At 49.0% G+C, this 25,626-nt stretch overlaps 1 protein-coding gene across 1 annotated transcript; it reads right to left on the bottom strand.

The window, feature by feature from the left end:
- Positions 1 to 918: 918 nt before the first annotated feature.
- On the bottom strand, positions 919 to 25,626 carry LOC118076240 (palmitoyltransferase ZDHHC3-like). Its single transcript, XM_035098867.3, has 9 exons — positions 25,423 to 25,626; positions 21,724 to 21,812; positions 17,381 to 17,463; positions 15,459 to 15,571; positions 14,453 to 14,514; positions 12,467 to 12,587; positions 11,392 to 11,464; positions 8,914 to 9,043; positions 919 to 8,543 (listed from the first exon to the last, which is right to left on the bottom strand). Exons 1-9 carry the CDS (start codon positions 25,593 to 25,595, stop codon positions 8,452 to 8,454), a joined length of 936 nt encoding a protein of 311 aa, XP_034954758.2. The 5' UTR covers positions 25,596 to 25,626; the 3' UTR covers positions 919 to 8,451.

The following is a 25,626-nucleotide window of genomic DNA, read 5'->3' as shown; positions in this document are numbered from 1 at the left end:
ATAGCAGCAGAATCCAGCTGGATCAGGCCAGTGGCACATCCAGACCAGCATCCTGTTCTCACAGCAGCCAACCACAAGCAGGATACCCACAAGCATGACCCGAGTGCAACAGCAGCTCTCTCCCCATTTGTGATTCCTGGCAACTGGTACTCAAGAGGCATATTGTCTCCAACGGTAGTGGCAGAACACAGCCACAGTGGTTGGAAGCCATCAACAGCCTGATCCTGCAAGATTGTGTCTAATCCTCTTCTTAAAGCCATCCAAGTTGGTGGCCATCACTTCTTAAGGGAGCAAATTGCATGGTTTCATTACGTGTTGTGTAAAGAAATGCTTTTGTCTGTCCTGAATTTCCCAATGTTCACAAGTTGGCCATTCCCGTCACCTCCTAATGGCAAACTCCTCTTCCTTTAAGGCGTAGCCTCCCAACGCCTGCATGGCAGCTGTTTTTGTTACTTGGGCCTACGGGCAGAGCAAAAATTGGAGTTCCAGGCTTTAGAATAAAAAAGGAAGGAGTCCCCAAAGGCGAGGTCCAGAAGAAGGATCATCGCTACATCTCCTCCTCCATGTTTTCCTGCTGCCTCTTCAAATCTTCTTTCCAGACGTTCACCTCCTCCGTCGCTTTTCTCTGACTCACCCAGGCGCTGAAAGGTTCCTGGGCCCATCTCCAACTCCTCAAATCTCCCAAGGCCAAGGAGCTGCCGGCTCGGATTCCAGGGCCCGCACAGAGGCTGCAATTTCCACTCCTGGTCTTAGAAGGGGGTGGGGAATCTGGGTGTGTGGGACGGGGAGGAACGCAGAAACGGTTAGCCTCTCCAGCTGAGATTTTAAAATTAAGATCGGATGAGGGCCAGGGGAACTGATTGTGCCTGCTGTGGGGGAACGACCGAGCCACAAATAAAGAAGAGCCTTCAAACAGAATTCAATGAGGAGGGGGATGTTTTTATATATATATAAAAAATCCTTGCAGTAAATACAAAGAGCAAATACATACAGAGATGACCCGTTATGTTATAATACTGCTAGGCTGCAACAGGGTCAGGCTTCATAGCAGCACCCCCATTGGGCCCCCAAGCCCAAAACACACATTTTTGGAGTGTGGCAACGGCCCCTGTCTGTCGCCAACCCCCCTCCCCTCAAGCATAAATTTCTGTGGATCAGCTCACGTTCATGAGCATCCCTTAAATGACTGCATACTCAACAGGCAGCTGGACTCCAGCTAGCTAACACTGCACTGGAGGTGTTATGGACCCTCCAGTTGTCGAGTTAGACCTGCGATGGCTCATTCATACATGTCAGTGAGCGCTGGGGCGCTATGGTTGCTGAGCATGCATGGATGAGCAAGTCTATGGCATCAGCGACTAGGGCAAGGTCGGCCCACCTCCCCTTTCCTACAGAGAGACCAGCAAAATAAGAAGAGACAGGCCGCTGGATCAACTCAAAGGTTTCCTTGCCAGCGGCCTGCTCTTACAGTGGCCAGCCAGACACCTCGAAGGGAAGCCTGCAAACAGGACCTGAGTGCAATGTTCACATTCACAACTGAGAGCGCTAAGATGACTTCTTAAGAAAGCAAACTGCTCCTCTACAGATGGGGAGGCAGGGACTTCAGGAACAGGGCACCGAGCGTGAACGCACACTCTGCTGCTCCTGGGAATCTGTTTTTGACATCAAGACTGAGCTCACAGCACCCCTCCCCCCCAATCCACTCCTAGTCTCCCCTTCTTTGTTTCAGCAGCTTAATTTGGGAAGGGAGAAGAGACTTCTCAGTTGTTGTCATTGTTAAACAGTCAGGAATCTGAAGCCCTTGCCAAATCAATGTCACCCAGAGAGCTACCCGCTGATCCCAGTCTACTTTCTGCCCATCTCCCAGTTGTGCTCGGCCTCCATATAAGATGCCGTTCAAGCTGTGTGTATTTAAGAGACTGGGGCCACAAGAGCTGTGTTAAGATTCCAACACCACTGCAAGACACAAGCAAAGGATTCTATATCCTGAAGATACATGCTCTTTTAGAAAAACAACAAGACGTTTCTAGACCTTAAAGACAGCAGGGGGAGGACAGGGAGGGCTTTGCCTGCCAAAGTCTCACACCTGTCATCTATCAGAACTTCAGGGCATTGGGTGGTTGGTTGAAGACTAGGCCTAGCAGAAAAAAACAAAGGGATGCAAAAGCCTGGATCTTGTCCCGAGCCCGGCTCCTCCACGGCGTCTCCTCCCTGCTGGAGGAGCCGCCGCCCTCCAGCCCCACCGGCAGGGCAACCCTCGCCAACCTCCACGATGGCCCTGAAGAAAGCCAGGCGGCAGGCGAGCAGGACCAGACCCTGTGGAGCCAGTGCAAACTGGCTGTGAGGAGAACTGCCTCGAGCGCGGATGGGCAAAAAGTTTGCATCTTGGATCGTGATGGCCTGGGTCTCAGGCTCAGACTCGGAACCAGAGAAGTCTCAGTCTGCATCGGATCCTCTGCCTCGGGCATGGGCTGAACAAAGTCTGGGGCCTGATTCTGAGGAGCCTCGGTCTGCACAGATTCCCCTGCAACAAGCACCACCTGGGCCGAGTCAGGGGCCTGAGCCTGTCCTGGCCCCAGATGCAGGGAATACCCCGTTGCCGTCAGCTAGGTCATCACTGACAGCTGACCCACTACCGGCTGAGTCAGGAGAGGCTGAGGCGGCTCCTGGGTCTAGTAACCCACCAGCGTCTTCCGAGCTGCAGAGACTCGGGTCTGAGAGGAGAGAGCTGAGTACTCAGAGGAGGAGTGCTCGCCTTCGGGCGAGACAGGGTGGTGAGTTGTCGGGGGATCGGGACAGGCCATTACCCCGTCAGAGATAAAAGGCAGTCAGACCCCGCCCCAGGTTGCGGGAGCAACATTGCTGTTTGCCAGATCCTGCCTGTGTTCCTGTTCCTGACCTCGCCTGGCTTCCTGCCCCGCACCCTGCTTTGGCTACATTGGACTGCCTCTATGTGGACACTTTGGACTGTGGACCAGACTTGGACCTCGCTTCTCGGATTGCCCCTGGGACCAGCACATGGGTGATAAAAGGTTTGTGTATCAGCTGCTCCCAAAATACTTCAAACACTGCAACTTGCCCAGCTTCGTTCGTCAGCTCTACTTGAATGGCTTCAAGGAGGTGATGTCAACAAAGAATGGAACAATGGCCGCTGTCAACAACTCTCCCATGGAGTTTCAGCACCCACATTTCATACAAGCGAAACCTGAACTGCTGGTGAACATCCAACGGAAGGTGCCTACACCCAAGGAGCCCACAGCCAGCTCAAAAGACCTGCAGGCAATGCTCTCCGAATTCCGGGCAATGAGAGAACATAACATAACATAATAACATAGGCCTCAAGCTGGATACCATGGGAAGGGGCAGCACATCTCTTATAAAGGGAATGGCCTCTCTGCAAAAGGAGGACAATCAGCAGCAGCATGTCTTATCTCAGATCCTCCCATTCATTGTGAATTGGATGTCTGAAAAGGGCAGGCTGGATGCCCAAAGGAAAAGATCTCAGAATGATGCTTCAGAAGCCCCTCCTCCAAAGAACAGCCGCCCACAGGCTCGTGGTGCTATGGAGGGTCGTGAAACAGCAGCTGTTCCAGGACACAGTGCAGACCGTGAAGACTTGATTGTGACCCGTAATATGGAGGGTGAAGCAGGGGGTGCTGCTGGTGCAAATAATGGGCAGGCTGTAGTGCAGGCATGTCAAACCTGCGGGTGGGAGTTGTGGTCCGGGGCATCTGGGGGGGGCGAGGTTTGGGGATGCCTGCTTTAAACGATCACAGATAGCGGCCTGGTTGGAAAGCAAAAATTTTGCCCGACACTGAAGATATATAACAATGGCACCAGGTCTGCCTCCCAGGGAGGAGAATCCCACAAGAAAGAGTCACATTGAGAAGGCCCTGTTCTCATGTTGCCAACTTCAGGAGCTCCCATGGGTGGAGCACAAGAAGAAGGGCCTCAGATGACAATTGCAGGGACTGTGTTGGTTCATATGGGAAGGACTGGTCCTTGGGCTACTGGGATTCTGAGAAGCATAATACTTTAAATATCAAAACCAGCATTTTAAACTGGGCCCAGAAACCTATTGGTAGCCAGTGCAGTTGGCCTAGGATCGGTGTTAAAAGCACAGAGCATCTTGCCACAATGAGAAAATATCAATGTAAGCAATTTGTTTCCTTTGGGAAATTATATTTCTAATTCCTATGTGTGAAATGACGCCAGTATGTGGCTACAATACTGAGTATAAAGACAACACCTCAAAAAGCTGGTTTCTTCTGTGCACTGTCCACCAAATCCTCCCGAGTCACTTCTCAATAAATTTGTAGCAATAAGCAAAATAAATATCATTAAGATGGGGGGAGGGGGGCTGAATCTTATACAGGCAACTGGAGCCAGCTTTTCCTCTGTGCCATCCAGCAGAAGAGAGCTCGGTGATGAGAGCCCGGAGTTTTGCACTAACAAAACAGAAGATCCCAAACTGTGTGACTGGAATGAAATGATGTAACTGGAATGAAATGAGCTACAATAATTTAGACTCCTAGAATCGTAAGAGTTGGAAGGGGCCTTGAGGGTTATCTAGCCCGACCGCCTGCAATGCAGGAATCTCAACTAAATGTTCGGAACAGCAATACTTTATCTCTTTTTCGGAGGGAGTCATTGCACAGGTTTTTATCTGGGCAGTGAGTGGTGGAGAGACTGGAAGAGTAACGCTGCTAAACACAAACAGCAGTACTAGGGCAGATGACCAAAAGTGGGGCAGGCAGCAAAGGCATGCAAAGGGGGCAGAAAAACAGCCAGTGATCTCCTGGCAGTGGCACCGTCCTTGCTGGGATGGTGGCAAAGCCCGCTGCTGCCTTGCCCCAGTGTGCAGTAGTGCCACAACTCTGCCTTCTGCGCCCCTGCTGAGAACAGACAGACTAAATTTTACTCAAGACAGACCCACTGAAATTAATAGATATAAGTCAGTTATGTTCATTAATTCCAATGAGCCTATTCTGAGAGTAGGGTTAGCAGAGTCTTAACTTTGGGAGCCCGATAACTGTGCAAAGAAATGAGGAGACTCTCCTTCAGAGCACTGGAATCCCGAGTGATAAATATTTTCTCTCTCTCTTTCTTTTAAGTCAGAAATTTGGCTATTCTCTGCAGCAATGAGGACCGGAACCTTGCTTTAAAAAAAAGCGGCAGCAAAATATGCTCCAGTTGCCGGATTCATTGCACCTTCTCGAGCGTGAAGATGCCAAGACCCATCGTCTGCGGGGTTTGCAAAAGAAGCTGCTCATCTTTGAGATGGGCGGGCATCACATTTGGTTCAAAGAGAACAAGTGGCATCCTGTTATTAAACGAAGCATCAGTGCAAACACATCCTGAGAAAATAAAGTAAGTGGCAGAACACTTAAGACTTAATCCACAGCCAGAGCTGCTTTGTCCGCAGGGCACCGGGGGCAATCAATCGCTCACCCTCCAGTTCCTGACACTTGCATCTGGGGCTGTCTAGACTTTCATTAGAGGGTAGGAAATTATCCCAATTAAATCCCAGAGACATTCTTTCCCTCCTCCCCACACCTCCTCCCCCCCCAATCGCACCACAGTGAGGTTCGTAGCTCAAAACTTGTTTGCCAAGTCTGAGCGAAAACCACCCCGCTTTTTTAAAAAGTTGGATGGATAGCAGGGTCAGGCATCAGGGAGACAGTGGTAGGAAAAAGCCTCATTCCAGCACAGACCAGAGCACAGGGAATTAACACAGCGTGTAGAAAGGAGTGGGGGAATGAGAATGCTACAGTATAGGGATGTGGCTGGACTACTGCCCTCATTATCCCTTGACCGTGAAGCATGCTGGTTGGAGTAGATAGGATATGGAAACCAGCAACATCTGGGGGAGGATGTCTCACAAAAAAACAAAAACCCAATTACGTTGTATGAGCCTGGCTGGATTAGTTTGCCAATTAAACTTGCACATGGGTAAAAACACTTCTGAAACAGAAGGCATGCTTTGTTTTCAGACAATGCACACACACAGTGTTAGAAGAGGCCTTCCTCTCTGCTTTTGGTTGCAATGCTGCTCCTGCTTAGTTGCTTTACCCGTTTAGCATACTTAAAATAATACTCTATTATAACATGATATATTTTTAGCCGCCTTGAGAAGCAGAATCAAAGCCTGGGCTATAAGGCGACATAATAAATAGATAAGTACCACCCAACCCAAGGGCAGCAGTGTAGGATTAGGAAGTCGGGGGTGGGGGAGAAACACATGACACAACGGGTATAAAATGGGACACACTTCTTGTGCTTTGAAAGGCAGTGGAGGTTGCTCCATTCAGGGGAATAGGGCACTGCCCCACAACCCTTAGTCCGCTCTCAGCCATCCCCAGCCTGCTTGCCTTCTTACTTACAGCCGGTCCAAGGGGTGGCCCTGCCTGTCACCTTCCTCTTCCTCAGTCTCAGGAGAAGGATGGGGACAAAACTAGACTCCATTGGCTCTGCCACTCATTGCTTGACAGCTCTGCCTGTCACTGCCTCTGGCTCCGTCTCCTGCAGGGCTCCCAGATTCTGCCCTACAAGCTCTAATGGATACCAGCCACCATTTTAAGATGATTTTCAGGGAGTAATTATTTCAGAGGAGGCCGCTGCCCTCTGCTGAAGTACTAGGGGCAGGAGAATCTGCCCCCTACTAAAAAGGGCTTCTCCGGTCCTCCCCCCCCCCAAGAAAAATAGGTGCCGGAACTCACCATGAAGTTGTTACAGTAAGTCGCCAGGCGACTCGGGGAAGCCTTGAATAGATAGATGCCTGTTGACAACAGCAGTGTTCACCATCCACGGAGGTGATAAAAACTACGGCAAGCTGTTTGGTTTGAGGGTTGCCCCTGGTTCTGGTACAGGTCAAATAAATGTGCCCCAGCCCCCCGCATTCTTTTAGGTTCAGGCGGATGGTTAGGGCAGCTTGGAAGGACCCTCGTGGAAACACGCCCACGTGCAACGGTAAAGGCCTGGCTGGAAAGCTTAAAGCTTGCTGCCGCTATACGGGAAATGGATTGAAGAAATGGAAATAAGAATTGGCCCTACCCCATAGCTTGACCAATTGCAGCTAGGTGGAGACATAGATCTAAAAAAAGTGTAGACTCACACGCTGGCCGGCTTCGCTTTTGACTTGAAATGTTCATTTTGGGCTTCTCGGAAGTACGTAAAGGCAAGAAGCGGGTGGGAGGGTGCTGGCCTGCAATGTCACCCACCTGAGAGCTGCCGGAACTGCGCTCCGGTGTGCTCTGGCTGAAAAAAAAGCACTGGGCCTCCCTTTTCTCCAGTTAATGAGCAGCTCAAATGATGCTGGAATCCCAGCCTCTTAATTTCAAGGCCTCTGGGGAACCTTGGGGTGGGGGCCATCCCAGCAAAGGAAACAAGGAATCCCCTCGCGATTAGACACAAAAATGACAGAAACCTCCTGAGCACCTCCCCAAGCGGAGGATGCGGCAAGTCCCTGCGCACCACAAAGCATGATGTTCCGACTCTTATGTTTCAAGAAAGCTCAAGGAACTGCTGGGAATGTGCTGAAAGGCAATATACACACAACGCTCACAGCAAACCAGAAGGATAAGCAGAGATCCGGGATGAGGCTGGTGCTGTGTGGGGAGGTGCGGCTGCGTGCTCTTAACACCCACCTGAGCTATCCATTGTCACATCCACTGGAGGGCAGCCAGCCCCCGCTCTCTGAAAAAGGAAACCCCAAGGGGGTTGCTAATACAAGGTACTCCCTCCTCTGGGACAGCTGTTCACCATCAGCCTCCGGCGTGCTTCCAGTCTGCAGCAGAGCATCAGAGGCTGATGCAAGCTGGAAGTGGAAGCATGTATCACCCCCAGGGTTGAAATCAGGTGAGCAAAAGCAGGGCTGGGTTCCCTAGTGGGCAGAGGTCACTGCTCTCCAGAGTAGGAGGCTAATGCCAGCATTATTATTATTATTATTATTATTATTATTATTATTATTTGATAGGCCAGAGCTTGATCTCTTTGGGCACCCTGGTAAAAGGACGCAGGGCTTAAATACGGCCTTCACAGGCAGGGTGAGGCAGAAAGGAAGGAAGGAAGGGGCTCAAATTCACATGCTTCACACCAGGGCCCAGGACGCATTAAGGGCCGCTTCTGAGAGTGATCTCTGCTGTGCGCAGCACCCCAATTCTGAGTGTTACACAGGTTGAGCCAAGAGTTCGAAATACAAGGACCTCCTGCTGAGCTCCACTTCAAGGGAGAGCGTGCTCTGTTCCCATTGGGATGCGGAGCATCAACACCTATAACACATACACACACACAAACACAAACACACACACACTCCCCTCCCGAGGAAAACGTTTCCCCGCCCGGGGGAAAACGTTAGAAACTGCAGCCACCGTTGCCTCCACAGAAGGTGGCCAATGAAACTGAACAGAACCTCTGCTTCCACCAATAGAAAGAGAGAGCAGCCTGAGGAAGTCACACGTCGTAGTTGGGCAAGTAGCTGTAGGAGGGCCCGCTGGCTGACGGAGAGCTGCAGTTGCACGGGAAGAACCAGCAGATGACGAGACCTAGGGGGTGAGAGAGGGAAGGAGGGTTCGATGCACACAGCTCATCGTGGACGCTTGCCTCTAATGCCAGGACAGGGAATCCAGCGCCCTCTGGCAGAGGATGAACCCCCGGCCCGTATCAGCCCCAACCAACATGGTCGATGGCACAGAATGATGGGAGCTGGAGTTCAGCATGTGTGTCTGGTCCCCCAGATGTTGCTGATTTACAGCTCCCAGCATCGCTGGCCATGCCCGGCTGGGGATGATGGGATGTAGCACAGCAACATATGGAGGTTCTCCCGGCCTAATCTAGAGGGCTGCTGGCTTCCCGGCACTACTTTAACGGACCAGCAAGGACATGTGCCAGTCATCACCACCACCCCAGACCTACCTCGGCCAAAGACTTCCCGCAGGAGGGCGATCTTGGGCTTCCGCGTATGTGAGACTTCCCGCCGCGCCTCTTTCAGGAGCCGGTTGCGCAGCTGCTCAATTGGGGTCTCGTCTGTGATAATGGAGACCAGCTGGGAGAAGTGATGCACATTAGGCAGTTAGAGGGTGGGCAGGATATGTTCTGAGAGGCACACGCACACACACACACACACACACACACACACACACACAAGCACTTGCGTCTGTCTTTTGCTCCCTGCAATACTAACATTCCCTTTCTCCTAATAGCACCACCGGTGCATCTTTTTTGGGGGAAGATTTTCCTTGGCACAGTGGTACCTCGACTTACGAACGACTCGGCAACCGAATTTTCCGACTTACGAATGGGGGTAATGGCCGTGCGCTTACGAATGTCTCGACATCCGAAATAAAACCGCGGTGGTTTTTGATAGGGATTTTTTCGACTTACGAATTTTTAGATAGGGTTGCTTCGACTTATGGATTTTTCTGTTTCCATTGCATTCCTATGGGAAATCGCGTTTCCAATGGCGTTTGTCGACTTACGAATTTTTCGACTTACAAAGGTGCCTTCGGAACGGATTAAATTCGTACGTCGAGGCACCACTGTACCTCAGGAGGTGCTGGGCAAGATCTGAAACCTTGCCCACCTGTCCCTCCTAGTCCCTGAACAACACCCTGTGATAGCCATGACGCTTCATTGCTCTCTATTTGTATGCCGCCTTCCCACAGTTAGACCTCATGGCTTACAACTAGGGCTGGATGAGATATCAATATATCGTCCAAAACCAGTTTGAAGTCCATATTGTGATAACAGTTTCATAATTTTTATTTTTTTTGAATTAATTTTTTATTATTTACAAGGCACATACAACCACACAATTACACCAACTCAAATACCGACAATACAAAAAGACAAACATAAACGCTACACCTATGTGACTTTCATAATTTTTGACCTGGCAATATATCGCAAATCTCGATTTGTGTGTGGGTGCCATGCAAAAATCACGATGCAGGAAAGATTGTGAAGCCAGCCAATGCCTCTGCATACCTCCACCCTAATTTCAGACATTGTGATGTATCCTTGCGATGTTTAGCTGGTGATATATCACAATGCTGAAAACCAGGTATCGCCCAGCCCTACTTGCAACCTCAAAAAACTAACATAATTCACTCTAACAGTTACCAAAACGTAACAAAATTCAGCCAACGGAAACATCTCAATAAATATGCAAGCCTGATGTACAGTGGTACCTCTACTTACGAATAACTCTACTTACGAATATTTCTACTTATGAACGGAGCTCCGTCCGCCATCTTGGATGCGGTTTAGATAGGATTTTTTCTACTTACGAATTTTTAGATAGGGTTGCTTCTACTTACGATTTTTTTCTCCCAATGCATTCCTATGGGATTCGACTCACAAAATTTTTCGACTTACAAATGTGTGTTCGGAACGCATTAAATTCGTAAGTAGAGGTACCACTGTACATGATTCACAGTAAGATCTAACAAGACCTTGGAAAACCACTGCTGATCACAGCAGAGAGGACCCAACCTGCTAAAAGCTGCACCCTATACTCAGTGGGGCTCATAGCTCAATGGTACAGCACACTGCTTGGCATGCAGAAGTCGCCCCACCCTCCCCAGTTCCAACGTACAGCAACAACCCCTGCCAAGACCGCAGAGAGCCACTGCCAATTAAAAGAGGCCACCCTGGGCTGCGCAGCCCACTGATTGGACACTTTACAAGGCAGCTCCATGCAGCTGTTGATATTTGATAGTGTCTGTGCCGTGGACACAGTTTCTCTTCTAGTCTTCTGCAGGAAAACCAGCACCAGCAACTGGAAGGAGGCTGGGGAAAAGCACTTGTCATTGATGCCCCCCCCCCAGCATCTCCTTTTGCTGCCGCTAAATCTTCTCCAGAGGAGAGATGAGGGAGCCAGCTGTACGCCTAGTGAGAAGACCCCTCCCTCTCTGAATTGTGTCTTAGTCAGGCTGCTGTGGCTCTTTGGAGTGGAATCAGCCCAGCGCCAGCAGCTGAAACTTAATTGCTTGTAAAATAAAATATTAAAAAATTGCTCTGTACTGGCACATTCAAGTCTAGATTATTTCTAGTATTGAATCCATTCCAATCTTGCTAAATTGCTGCTTTCTTTAAACTTGCTTCAATTTATGGGTGCATTTTGTCAACAGCTTTCTCCCCCACCCTACAAAGTGTTGCGTTTTGCTAATAAGTGGGTGTCTGTTGTAGCCACACTGGGCCCAGCTCAGTGTGGAAAGGCGACATATAAATAAACTATTTTTTTTAAAATCTATTGATTTGGAACAATTTGTAAAAAAAACAAAAAGGGGGGGTGCGTTGCTGTTGTTTTTAATAAATGGCTGACAAATTGAAAAGGTTGCCAAACAATTAAAAAACCAAGTCCCGTCCCCCGCTGCAAGCCTTAAAACCAACCTGGTCATAAAATATGACTGTGACAAAGAGGCCAAAGAGGATGGATTCCACCAGCAAGATGATGCGGTGAGCGCTAGAAGGAGAAAAGGGAAAAGTGCAGTCAGTCTGTTAACTAGGAACACTACGACTCCAACTTGTGTTTCCGGAGGGGCAGCAAAGGGCACTGGACTATTTTTTAAAATAGGGCTGAGCTGTGCTTCACATGTGTACCAGGCACCTCTAAACGGCTATTCCCCTCACAGAGCTATAATTCTCAGAGTTCCACGGGAAGAGGGATTGCTTGTTAATCCATTCTGGGAATTGTAGCTCTGTGAGGGGTGGGGTGGGGCCTCCAAATCTCGTAACAATTGAGTTCCCAGGATTCTTGGCGGGGGGGGGCATGACTATTTAAAGTGGTATGATACTGCTCTAAATGCAGAGTGCAGATGGGGCCTATGTTAGGCATGCCTAATTAAGTGGAGAACTCGAACGGGGTATAACCCATTCTTTCCATTTCTTCTTCGTGTGAAATTGTTTTGACGTTGATGCCTTCGCTGTTGAAATCGCTTCGAGGTCATGTTCGCAGGAAGCGATTGAGAAGTGAAATAAATAAATAACCCGTGGTAGCAGGGGAATGCGGCCCTCAGTGGGAGGGGGGAGCCTTCCCCCACCCCCACCACCCATGAGTGTGGACAGAGAGACCCTAAGCAGGAGGAAGCAGGCAAGGAGGCTGCGGGGGCTGGACAAAGGGACAACGCCCTACCCTCAGCTGCTCCCATTTTCCAAAGAGAGAGGGGGAGAGGGAGGGTGTGCTGCTCATTTACAGAAAAGCCAGCATGGAGCCTCCTCCCCTGCCCTTGGCATTGAGCCAACGCTCTGGAGCTCCAGCTGTTCTTGGCAAGAACTGTGTGACATGGCAATTTCTTTTCTTTCGTTTGTCTTTCTTATTAATTTTTTTTTGTTTTTGCAAAAGGCTGAACTGAGGCATCTACAGGGTCTCTAGAACTCTCTCTGCCCCAGCAACGGGTGTGTATGTGTGGGTGGGGTGGGGGGAATCCTTAGCTTGGTGGCAGGAGGAAGAAGAAGCGGGACTCACATTTGGATGCGATTGTTGGAAACGCCTCCTTCAGCTCCTTCAGCCTTCCCGGCTGAGCTCTTGTCCGTGGGCCAAAGCCAGGTGGTCAAGACCAGCCCCATGGCGTAAAGGCTGGCCAAGCCTGCGGCCAAGAGAACCAGGTCAGCGAAGGCCAAGAGGAAGAGGAAACACGAAAAGAAAAAAAGGGTTATCAACGCAGGCATCGTGCATTTCATCATTCCCTCGGGGATACATGCCATAAATCCCCAAGTATGGTCAGGACAGAGCTGAAGCTTGAAATAGTTTTTTTGGGTGGGGAGACAGGCTTTCTGCTCAACTTTCAGATGCCTTAGAAGACCAACTTTCAACAAACTTCTAGCTTGCAAAGAACAGGAGATAAAGGAGACAGTGAATAGGAATGAGGGGTTGAGCCAAATCCTTTGCAGCAGGGGTGGGGAGTGGGGGTTCATTTTATTTTGCTCAAGAGTGACATTCTCTTGGGAGCAATCCGTCAGGGGCTGCATTCTGGTGGTGGGTGGGACCACTCCAACTTAATAACATTTTTATTCTATGCCGCCCATCTGATTGGGTTGCCCCAGCCACTCTGGGTGGCTCCCAACAAAATATTAAAAACGCAATGAAACAACAAAAGTTAGAAATGTCCTCTCCCCCTGACTCCCCTGTCTCCTTCTCCTGACACCCATCTCCCCACCCTCGCTTGACACCATGCTCTTCCTCCCCAGCCAGAAGGCTACCAGGGAGGAACAGGCTGCTATTGCCAGAGGTATGAACTGATCCTTTGAAGAGGGCTCCTGACATCAGGCCAAGGGGCAAGGTTGCTCTGGTCCAAGACTGCTTACCCCTGCTCTACCAAAAATGTTAAGTTTTGATAAGTCAAGAGGTAAAGGTAAAGGGGCCCCTGGCCATCAGGTCCAGTCGTGTCCGACTCTGGGGTTGCGGCGCTCATCTCGCTCTATAGGCCGAGGGAGCCGGCGTTTGTCTGCAGACAGGTTCCAGGTCATGTGTCCAGCATGACAAAGCTGCTTCTGGCGAACCAGAGCAGCGCATGGAAACACCGTTTACCTTCCCGCTGGAGCGGTCCCTATTTATCTAATTGTACTTTGATGTGCTTTCGAACTGCCAGGTGAGCAGGAGCAGGGACCGAGCAACGGGAGCTCACCCCTTTGCGGGGATTCGAACCGCCGACCGTCTGAACAGCAAGCCCTAGACTCTGTGGTTTAACCCACAGCACCACCTGGGTCCCTCAAGAGAGGAAAGTGTTATTTTGTCTTGGAAAGGAGCTGTAGACCTAGATGGGGAAGTCAGGAAGCAACAAACCTAGACGAGCCTTGGGAGTCCCTTCCAACTCTTCTATGATTATGTGACTCTATGAATTCACTGTAAAACTTGGAATTGTTCTCAGCTTCTGGCAAGTTTCCTTGTCTCTTTGAGGGTTGAAAGTCCTTGTTTGTTTGCTTGCTTGCTTACCTGCTTAACTTTTAATGTCCTTCGTTGCTCCCAACTCACCTGCCACCAAAGTTAAGCAGGTAAACAAGCAAACAAGGACTCTCAACCCTCAAAGAGACAAAGAAACTTGTCAGAAGCTGAGAACAATTCCAAGTTTTACAGTGAGGAGGAAGAGGAAGACTGCGTGCCTGGGACAAGAGCAGCCCCTAGTGGGGAAAGACGGAGACCGCTGCCTTGATTTCAGAGATTAACCAGAGGGGGCATCTAATAAACTGGGCTGGATCAACTTCAGTCAGCAGAGATCAGTGCAATCCCTCAGCTCACAGTGCTCTTCGGACAGGAACGAGGGCAGCTCAACCAACAAACGCAACCTTAAACCCTCATTTTATTTTTGTTCTAGGGAGGCAAAGAAGGGACCCATGGGGCAGTGGGGCATTAAGCAGGGAGGTAAATTGCTACCCACAATGCCCTGGGACCCACCCCACCCTCCACAGGAACTCCTCCCCCAAACCATGGCCTGGTGGCACGTTCCCAACACACCTGTATAGAAGAGAAACTGGATGAAGTATTTCTGGTTCAGTTCCCCCACGCAGTTGTTGATCCTAACCAAGAGAACATTCGTGCATGTTAGAAAGAAAACTGGACAACTAGGAACGAGATGAAGCTGTCAATTCTGGCTTCTCTCAAGTTTCTCCAATCTTCAGTTCAGCTCTCTACATTCCCACATCAGTTTGCAATTTTAAAAAAAAATTCTCATGGAAATTCATCAGCGTTTTTCTGTGAATTTCTCCTACCATACACATTTGTATATGCAACTTCCCCCTATTACAGTCATTTCTGCAAAGCAATATTGACTAATATAATGCATTCTGTATGTAATTTTCGCTAATACGTGTATTTGCAGGCACACATTAGTACATTCACGTTACCCAGGCGAGAGAACTTTAAATGCCTGCTGGACACTTTTCCATTCTGTTCAGCTTAGGTGGGCGATTGAGAATCTATCTTTCCACAACAGCCAGCCAATTTCTCATTTTAAATTTTTTAATGGGTTTTATTGTATGGTTTCATGGACAATTGTCATAAACCACTCTACTGTTGTTGCTTTTATTGAATAGTGGTAGATAAATATATTTCTAACAAATAGGTAATTTACCTGCATGCAAAATTTTGAGAAGTGTGAATTTCTTTTTTATTGTTTTGTTTTGTTTTAGTGTGAATTTCGAAGGATGGTTGTGTTTTGGTTCACAAATCATTTCAGAAAATGGGAATTGGGGAGGTTTGCCTTCATATGCAAACTGAACCACATTCCTCCCCCCACTCCCTAGGGACAACAGCTCACGTCAAAATTAAAAAGGGTGGTTCTTCCAGTCCCCAAAGATGAGATGGGGGTAGGGAGGCTGGTTCTGTCTCACGGGGTCTGTCATACCACACTTACTGAGATGGGAAAGCCCTCTTCCCTGGGGAGGAAGCAAGGGGAGTGAAAGGCACCAACAAACCCTGACACACACAGATCAAGGCAGGCCCTCCATAGCAGGATCCTCACCAAGGGCAGTGGTGGTCCATGCGGCGCACGCAGCGGTGGCAGACACGGCAGTGGTGCGCCCGGGGCGGCCGGTATGTCTCACAGCGGTTACACACTGTCCAGTCCTCATTGTTCTAGGGAGGCAAAGAAGAGGATGGCAGAGGAACCAAAGGGTGTTTGTCACCTGCTCTGCTCCTGTTTCTGATTCTGGTGGTGCTTGAGCTTGCTTTCACCTCCTCCCTCCCATTCCATTTTTCCTTGCCTGACATAGCCTTTTCGGACAGAAGCCCAAGGGCAGGGCCCACCTTCGTGCTGATTTTTGTAAGCTGCTCAGAGACCCTTATGGGGTGCAAATGCAAGAAACCATCAAATGGAATTAACACCGCCTCCCTCAGACTACAGTTCATCTGCCCACATGGGGGCCTAAGTTCTGAGAGAGTAAACCAGGCATCCCCAAACTTCGGCCCTCCAGATTTTTTGGACTACAATTCCCACCTTCCCCAACCACTGGTCCTGTTAGCTAGGGATCATTGGAGTTGTAGGCCAAACCATCTGGAGGGCCGCAGTTTGGGGATGCCTGGAGTAAACCTTTGTCTAGACTGGACTGCTTCAGACTGCACGTCGTAAGAACCTATCATTGCTCCAAGAAGCACCAGGAGGCTGGACTCAGCCACCCTTTTAATTTCACACCATGCCCCAGAGCAAAAGCTACACCTGGGGCATTGTGGGAAATTTAAAAGGTCAGCAAGCCACAGCCTCCCTGCACTGTTTGCAATTGTCTCTAGAAAGCAACCCTGTGAGTTGTATATATAAAGCATAAACACAGGAGCTGCATATATAAAGCAAGACTGTGGGATGGAGGGGTGATCTGAGTCAGAGTGCCAGAAACTGTGCTCTGTTGGGAGACCACAAGAGAAGCAGCTGGAATCTATTACTGTTGCTCTTTGGTGCCATTCTATTGAAGATGTTATTTCAGTAATTTTATATTTGTTGTTGATGTTGTTTTTCCACTGTAAACTGCTCTGTATATTACAGGAGACCTTGCCCTGGGTCTGTGAGCCACCATTTTGTGATTCCCACAATGCCCTTGGGGGCATCGCCATTTTGAATTTCCAACAAAGAATCCTGGGAGCTGTGGTTTGTTCAGGATGCTGCGAGTTGTTACGAGGCCCCTGTCCCCCTCGCAGAGCTACCCTTCCTGGAGTGGCTTAACAGTCAATCCCTCTTCCCAAGGAACTCTGGGAATTGTAGCTCTGTGAGCAGAAGTAAAGGTAAAGGGACCCCTGACCATTAGGTCCAGTCGCGGACGACTCTGGCGTTGCGGCGCTTATCTTGCTTTCCTGACTGAGGGAGCCGGCGTACAGCTTCCAGGTCATGTGGCCAGCATGACTAAGCCGCTTCTGGCGAATCAGAGCAGCACATGGAAACGGCGTTTACCTTCCCACCGGAGCGGTACCTATTTATCTACTTGCATTTTGACGTGCTTTCAAACTGCTAGGTTGGCAGGAGCTGGGACCGAGCAACGGGAGCTCACCCCGTCGCAGGGATTCGAACCGCCGATCTTCTGATCAGCAAGCCCTAGGCTCTGTGGCTTAACCCACAGCGCAGTTCCCTTAACAAACTACAACCCCCCAGGATTCCTTGAGGGAAGCTGTGATAGTTTAAAGTGGTTGGGTTGTGCTTTGAACACAGTGCTGCAGCTAGACGGTGTTGAGCTTGACGGATCACTGGGCTAAGGCAGGTGTGAGGAGCGTGTAGCTGGACCACAGCATTACTGGTCCATAACTCCTGCCATTCCAGACTCTGGTCATGCTGGTTGAGGTTGGTGGGAATTGGGAATCCAGCCCCCATCTGGAGGGTCACAGTTTCCCCACCCATAGGCTATGGGCAAGGCAGCTTCACAGTCCCCTCTCCCCGGGTACAGACTCCTTGCAACAACTCACCCGACTGTTCTTGTGCGATCCGCCACTGCCGCTACTCCGCAAGTCAGAGAAGTCAATGGCTGTATCTGGGAGCGGGACCATGCCTAAAAGAGAGCCACAGGCAAGACTGGTTGCGAGCATGTCAAATCTAATCGATTTTTTTGTTTTGTTTTTAATGGTGGGGAGCTGTTTCATAAAGGACAAGGCTATTAGTGGCTACTAGTCTTGATGGCTATGTTCTCCCCTCACTGTTAGAGACAGTAGAGGTATCATCCCCGCCCCTTACACAAGGGTTACGTTCTGGACCCCGCACACGTAAGTGACATCATGTAAAGTGGGGAGTGTCCTCTAAACACCCTTTAAATGCCCTTTCTGCTGCTTTCTCTTCAATCCAGACCAAAAATACTGTGTCCAAAAATATCCACAAGGAGAACTGAAGTTCAGGGGTCGGCAGGATGCTGCAAAGGAAAGCTGCTGCGGCTGCTGCGCTACCCCACACACCGGCTGTTAGGGAGTTGTGACTGTTAAAGTGGTATAAGAGTGCTTTAAGTGCAAGGTGTGGATATGGTCTCAGGCTAACATTGTTGCTGTGAGGATACAAGGTGTGGGGGACCAAATGTGCCACCCTGAACTCCTTGGGGAAAAGAACAGATTAAAAAGTAATGAAAGAATGATTTTTTTAAAAAAGGCTCAGAACAGACAGACAGGAGACAGTCTGATGAAGAAATTAAGAAATTAGCTTCACACACATTTACTTATGCTCGTCCTCCAACCTCCCCGTGTTATCTACCCTTCCTTTCGTCTTTGTTTAGTGGGTGTAAGTACATGCATGCACTAATCACATTTACCCACCAATAGGCCTCAAGGGGATTCCACTGAGTTCTGCTGCAGGACTGGGGAGCCTGCAGCCTTCGAGGTGTTGCTGGACTCCAGTTCCCATCATGTTGGCTGGGGCTGATGGGAGTTGGAGTCCAGGTTCCCAGCCCTGGCGTATTAATTACTTCCAGCATGGATTTTTTTTCTGCAGAGAAAAAAAGTTAACTTCCTCGTTTCAGTTTTTGCAGTTCTTATCTCAGCAACAAAAAGCTCCGTTTTAAATGTCCAAAAAACAAGCTTTTGCCAGGTGAGCAAGTTTGCATCAATCATTGGCTCCTTTTTTATCCTTTTAATAGCAGCGATATTTAGGAATAGAACCTCCAGGTTCTCCTCTGAGCATCTGGTGTTTGGGACAAACAGGCAAAAGTGGCTTTCATCCCTCATGCCCTGCTTATGAGTTTTCCTGGAGTGAATGATTGCTCACTACTGGAGCGATGGACTAGAACAGATCTTAGTTTTGACCTGGCAAGGAAATTCTTTTATTTTTAAGCAAACAAATCTGAATGTGCGTGGAAGGATCAAGAGAACAGAGCTGTTCTCGTTCTCCCTCCCTCCCGGCAAAAGTATATCATGAACTAAATAAACTCCAACAAACGGGAACAGAATGAACTTCTAACAATGATGCACACACATTACTCAATCGAGATGTTCCAGCTCTCAGTGACGCCAACAAAGGCACATTTGCTCAATAAATATTTTGATTTTGCATTTGGAGAGACAGAGAGAGAAAAGATGAAATGTGCAGAGCAGGCTGATTAATTTCAAATATGCCACTTCAGCTTTCTGTCCCAAATGCCACTGGCAAAAGATGATCAAGGACTTCGCTTTTGCTGATCCCATAATAAACACTTGCAAAGATCCACAGGCCCAAGGGCCCTCTTCCAGGGTAAGATGACACCTCCAAGGAAGCCAAGGCAACGACCTTCAGCAGGATCCGGGCAAGCAGTTGCGGAAAAACAACACCCGACGAAGGAAAGCTGGGCAGCTCCAGTTTCTGCAGCTGCTTTGCTTGGATATGCTGAAAAAGCAGCATCACAGATTGGGAGGGGGGTGAGGGTGGCCTGGCAATAGGTGTGGCCTAAAGTGTGCCCCACTGAGGATTAGCATACAGCTCCTAACACAGCGACCCAGGAATCTCCACTTTCATGGTTTCAAAAATAATGGCTCTAAAGCCCTTCTGTTTGCAAGAGTGGGGGACACCAAGCATTTGTTTATTATTCTGCAAAAGGTACTGAAAGAGGAAGGAGGGGCTGGGGAAGGTGGCACCTAATGGCAAAAAGAACGCATTGTTGAATCAGACATGGGTCCGCCTAGTCCAGCATACTCTCTTTCACAGAGGCCACCCAACTCATAAACAGCACAATAAAAAAGTGCCCCATCTAGTCCAGCACCCTGTTCCCACAGCGGCCAACCAGATTCCACTGGGAAGCCTGTAGCAGGACCTGAGCACAAGGCTCCTCTCCTCTCCTGGGGCTTCTAGCAACTGGTATTCGGAAGAGGAAGCCCATCCCTTCATCCCTTGCTTTGTTCCCAGTATCAGATCAGAGGTGCTGCTGGTGTCCTGTTGCGGCTGACATCTGAGGCCAGGAGAGCACACAGTTCCCATCACTGCACTTGCCCTGCAGCCTTCATCGGTGTCGTCTGCCACCAGGAAGCTGCCCGGCTGCTTAGGTGAAGAGATGTTCCCTTCATCCTGCCCCCAAGGACCTAAACGGAAGGTTCTACATTCTCATTCAGGGGTGCCGGCCTGTTGCGCTTTGCCTGCCTGGGTACTCAGCACAGCAGCAACACAGACTGGAGGGTCAGGGTGGGGTTGCAGTCATAAAAATCGGAAACCTGGGAAGTGATGCTGGGCTGCAGAGACAGAAGAAAGATCTCCTGAAGCCCAGCAACCTCCTTGTCTGAGCCAGTACGATCTTTCACCTCCAGATAGTAATTCTGGGGAGCCTCGATGTCAATGCTGCAGCCGCCTTATCTGGTCCAGCTCAGGAATTCATGGCTGCCATGGCAACCACGAGATGCCTCAAAACATGACGCAGCCAGTGTATCTTGCAAATCGTACTGTCGATCTGGTCTTTGCTAGAGTGGATTGGGAATGAAGCTGGGGGGGAGTGTCCAGGCTGACATGGACGCATCAGTCTCTAGTGAGATTTGGCTTGACTGTGACTGACATTCCCCCCTTAGGAGGGTGTGCCTGTCCCCAGTTACTATGGAATCCAAGGGATTCCTGAAGGCTCAGAGGGATTTTCCGGACATGGCTGGCGCTTTGATTGAGGCTCTGGTCCTGCTATGGAATTGTAGAATGGCAAAGGCAAACAAGCACAGTGACTCCTGAGCCACAGGGCATTCTTGCACTGCTGAGAAGTTGCCCGTTTATGAAATTCCTTCTATGTCATGTAGACACTGCATTCTTTTCAGACCAGGCTTTTCATTTGCACAGGTATTTTAAATGATTTTGTTCTTAGCTAGTTGGGTGATTTTATTCCTCTTAATCCTATTGCATCGTCGACTGCTTTCATTTTCTTTTTTTATTTGCATACTGCTCCAAAATCTGATTCTGGATGAAGGGCAGCTTAATTTTTTAAAAATAAATAAATCTATTTCCTCCCTGTGTTATTTGTCTGAAGCTGAAAGTGCACATATACTTGTGAGGAATTCCTATTAGCCATAGTGGGGCATATTTCCAAGCACACAGGATTGTACTTCAAATCATTTTTTAAATGCGGTTTAAGCTTGTGGCCGATATTACCCCATCTTGGGATAGCGAATCCCATAAGGTAACTGTGTACTGGTTAGAGAAAGTGTGCACAGTGGAGGCCGGTCCATCCAGGGCAATTGGGACAACAGACAAGACCCCCCTCTCGGCCTCGCTGATGTGGTCCAAAGCAAAGCAAAACATTTGGCCCCAGCTTGACTGCAGGAGTTGCCAGAAGGAGGCATACAATACACCAGTGTTTCCCAACCTTGTGCCTCCAGCTGTTTTCGGACTACAATTCCCATCATTCCTGACCACTGGTCTTGCTAGCTAGGGATGATGGGAGTTGTAGTCCCAAAATATCTGGAGGCACAAGGTTGGGAAACATTGCAATACACCATCCAACAGTATGAGGAACTCCACTCTGGAATTGTGTAGGGTTTACTCCTCAGCCTTTTCCTTTCACAAAGATGTCCTGCAAGGCAGCAGGTATGGATTGCTCCTCAAGGCCCCACTAGCCTCAGCCTGTCCTCGGCCAGCTCCCACCGACCTGCCTATTTGCAGTCCAACGCGGCCGGTCAGCCCTCTCCTCCTTAGCCTCAATGTTCCCCTTCAAGAACTCAGCAGGAAGGAGGAGGAGGATGGGAGAAAACTAGGGCTGGCTCTGCCTGTCACTGACTCTGGCTGTTGTGGGACCCTCTGCCTTTTCTCCTACCAACCTCCACTGAGAGAGAGCAAAGCATGGAAGCTGATGACACAGACAGGGCCCATGTAAGGGGTGAAGGTGGCTTACCTGGGTCGGCAAAGACAGCCCGTGTGTGGCAGGCCAAGAGCATCACGACAATGAAGTTGAACGCCACCGCATGGAACGGACACCAGAGGCTGTGACAATTGGAAGCAGTGAGGTCATCAGCATCTTGCAAGTTTTCTTTCTTTCTCTCCCCACTCCCCACTTCCCCTTTCCCAACAGCTTTTCCAGGAGGCTAACTCAGTGAAATGCGAGAGCCCGTTCTATCCCTGCGTCATCATAATCATCCCCAAAAACTCGTTATTATCCGGTTGCAAACAATGCATTCTGACAGCCAAGCAGGGATCATCTTACTAATGCAGCAAGTCTTGGATTACTTTGTGCATGAAAGGGAGCATATTCACATTTTATTATGGCTGGGACCCAAAGGGCCCCCCCCCCAATGATTGGACATACTCAGTGGATGTTTTTTATATTGTTGTGTTTTTGATACTCCTCACTTTCAAAGGGTGGCATTGGGGGTGTAAAGGGGAAGGAAAACACTGTTTTAGAATTCTAAAGTCAAATGTTACTACTGATCCTGGCCTATAAATAACTGACTCTCCATGGTTTCTTGGAAGTAAAAGCCCATGTTTTTCAATCTTTACTCCTTAGTGTGTGTGTTTAGGGTCACAGCCAAAATTAGCTAAACTGCGGGAGATAAAATGTAAGAAGAAAGGTAAGAAAAAAAGGCATGCTCAGGACCTGTAAGAAAATCCATGTACCCAAACATAGCAGACATGCTGAACTGGACCAGGTGTATGTCTAGCCCAACATCCATTTACCAGCCAGGTAAATGCTTCATGAAAGACCACCACCAAGGTTTGAAGGATACAGTCTTTTCTCTGTTGTAATCTCCCAGTGACAGGTATTCACTGGTAGACTTCTTCTAAACATACAGGTTCTGCATAGCCATTATTGTGGCTATTATAACTAACAGAAATTAAAGGACTCCTCCTCCATGACTGTGCCCTGTGCTGGCGCCTTGAAAACATATGCACTAAAGCAGGGGTCAGCAAACTTTTTCAGCAGGGGGCTGGTCCACTGTCCCTCAGCCCTTGTGGGGGGCTGGACTATATTTTGAAAAAATATATGAATGAATTCCTATGCCCCACAAATAACCCAGAGATGCATTTTAAATAAAAGGACACATTCTACTCATGTAAAAACATGCTGATTCACGGACCGTCTGCGGACCGGATTGAGAAGGCGATTGGGCCACATCCGGGCCCCGGGCCTTAGTTTGGGGATCCCTGCCCTAAAGGGAAGAATGTACATCTATTAACAACAACAAAAAGTAAGGCTATAGTCTTCTACCTGGTACTTATCCAGGAGCAAGTCCCATTAGAGCAGGGCTGCCTTCTGAGTAGATATATTATTCAACACTTACAAATCACCTACAATTTTCTAAACACTGTGCATTATTATTATTATTTACTAATGCACACACCATTTACTGCCCAAACAGGCTTCTCCAGGCTTACTGCCTTATAGACGTGATACAGGAGAAAAGAGGAATGGGAAGGGAAGAGGAAACAAGAACTGGAGCAGCGAGCTGCTCCTTCACTGGCTGATGGATAGGAACAGTCTGATCTTCTGCTTGCTATAACAGCAGGGTATATATAAGACATTTAAATCACATCCCACCCCCACCCTCCGATCAAAGAATTATGGGAACAGTAGCTTACCCTTCACAGAGCCTCAATTCCCAGCACCCTTTGCATACCACAATTCCCACGATTCTTGGGGGGGGGGCAATGTCCTTTGAATGTATGGTGTGTACACAGCCCAGGTTCTTCCTGGGGGGCACAGTGTGTGTACCTCCAAATGGCTGGGATCAGAGGCCATAGTACAACTTTCTATGTAGAAATGGTCTGCACATAAGTTTGTCAAATCTTTTAAAGCCCTGTACTGTACTAAACTATCCCCTATCACATCTCATGGCAGTAAAGTCCATAAAGCAGTATTTAAGTCATTGTTATATTCATCCCCCAAAAAACCCACTCCCCATCCCCGCCATGAACTTTATTTCATACTGACAACCTTTGATCCTTCTCTCAATCCTGCCCCCTCCCCAGCCACACACACCTTCAAGACCTCCTTCCACAGCTCCCCAAGCTCTGATGCCAGGATCCTCTTTTAAGCCCTATGCGGCTTAGGACCCTCGTACCAACGGGACCGCCTCTCCTGGTATGCCCCGCGGAGGACCTTAAGGTCCACAAATAACAACATTCTGGAGATTCCGAGCCATAAGGTGGTTAGATTGGTGAGGGCCAGGGGCTTTTCAGTACTGGCCCCGACTTGGTGGAACGCCCTTTCACAGGAGACCAGGGCCCTGCGGGATTTGCCATCTTTCCGCAGGGCCTGCAAGACAGAGCTGTTCCGCCTGGCCTTTGGGTTGGATTCAGTCTGACCCCTGTGTTTTCCTCCCTCATGGTTTTGATTTATGGGCTACTTAAAATGAGGCTGCATTTTAAATTTTAATACTGTATTTTAATCTGTATTTTAATTAATTGTTTTCTTTTCTTTTATGTCTTATTGTAATTTTATTGGTGTTAGCCGCCCTGAGCCCGGTTTTGACTGGGGAGGGTGGGGTATATTATTATTATTATTATTATTATTATTATTATTATTATTATTATTATTATTATTTATTGTTTTCCATGGAGTTTGTCAGCTAAGATTGAGTGCCATTAAAAGCATGTAAAAAAGTTCATTCCCTGCCTCTCGCAGATAAGAACAGCACTGTATTATAAAACAGATCTCAGGGCATGTCTAGAGTTCAGTGACCCACAAATGAAAGGCCTTCCAAAAGGACCCAAGCACAATGCCTCTGAGCATATGCAAAGTTTTATGTTCCCTTTCAAGAGGGAATAAAGCTTTCCAAAAGGGACCTAAGAGCACAGTGCCCACAAGTTCTACGTGCTCTACTATGAGTGAATGAATGCTCCCAAAAACAGTTTAAGGGCACGGGGCCCACAAGCATGTACAGAGTTCATTCCTCCTACCCAAGGAGAAAACAGTCCATATATACACACACACAAATGGGGGGGGGGAGGAATCCAGAATACACTAAAAGACAATACAGTACAGTACTTATATTAGAATCAACCAAAATGTCACAAAAGAGTGAGCAAGCTTTTAGCCCACCAAACCTCTTCATCAGGCCAGTTGTTGCACAAAGCAGAACATGGGGAGTAAGAGAGAAAACCAAAACAAGGCAATTGGGTTGGATGTTGGCTCCATGAGTATCCAACCTCATTTTTGTAGTTATTCACTGCCCCAAACCTGGAATCACCCAAACCAATGCAGAGCCCTGGAGAAGCTGAAGCTTTGCTCACTGGCATTTTGTGTCGGCTGGGTTGATCCTAAGCAAAATACTGATGAAGGGCAGGAAACACGTCCAATAACAGCAGCAGCAACTCGAGGTAGATTCCGAAACTCCCCACCCCCCTTTCAAGCAAACTCTGAGAAAGCAGCTCTGAGCATGTGCAGAGTATAGAAACACAGAACCTGCGACCTCCTCCTGCCCCTGAGCTACGGGCCCTTCTCCGGCTTCGCTTCTTTCCTTTCCCCCAACACCGTGGGGCAAGGAAACCGCTGACAGGGGAAGTAACAATACCGAGCCATCCCAAGGGCACCGTGCCCCTGAGCGTGTGCAGAGCGAATGGGGGGGGGCTTCTCTGCGGGACTGGCGCGCCCTACCTGCCCCGGAAGCCCGGCTGGAGCAGGACATGCTCCAGGATGACGTAGTCGGCGTAGCCCACACTGAGGTACGTAAGCAGCAGGCAAAGGATCCCGCACGGGTCCGCCCGACACCGCCCCTTCCCGCAGCACCAGCACCGGCACCGACCCCCGGCCGCCACCGCCGCACCCATGGCAACCCCCGGCGGGCACTTCCGGCTCCGC

The sequence above is a fragment of the Zootoca vivipara genome, chromosome 16, assembly GCF_965207765.1.
Source record: "Zootoca vivipara chromosome 16, rZooViv2.hap1.1, whole genome shotgun sequence".
In the NCBI taxonomy this organism is placed as follows: Eukaryota; Metazoa; Chordata; class Lepidosauria; order Squamata; family Lacertidae; genus Zootoca; species Zootoca vivipara.
This window is presented reverse-complemented; position numbering and strand designations above follow the sequence as displayed.

Coding starts and splice junctions, on each gene's coding strand:
- LOC118076240 (XM_035098867.3), bottom strand. CDS start 25,595: ATGGGTGCGGCGGTGGCGGCCGGGGGTCGGTGCCGGTGCTGGTGCTGC. Junction 15,572..17,380: donor GATCGCACAAGAACAGTCGG/GTGAGTTGTTGC, acceptor TTGCCTCCCTAG/AACAATGAGGACTGGACAGT. Junction 12,588..14,452: donor CCAGTTTCTCTTCTATACAG/GTGTGTTGGGAA, acceptor TCTTGGCCGCAG/GCTTGGCCAGCCTTTACGCC.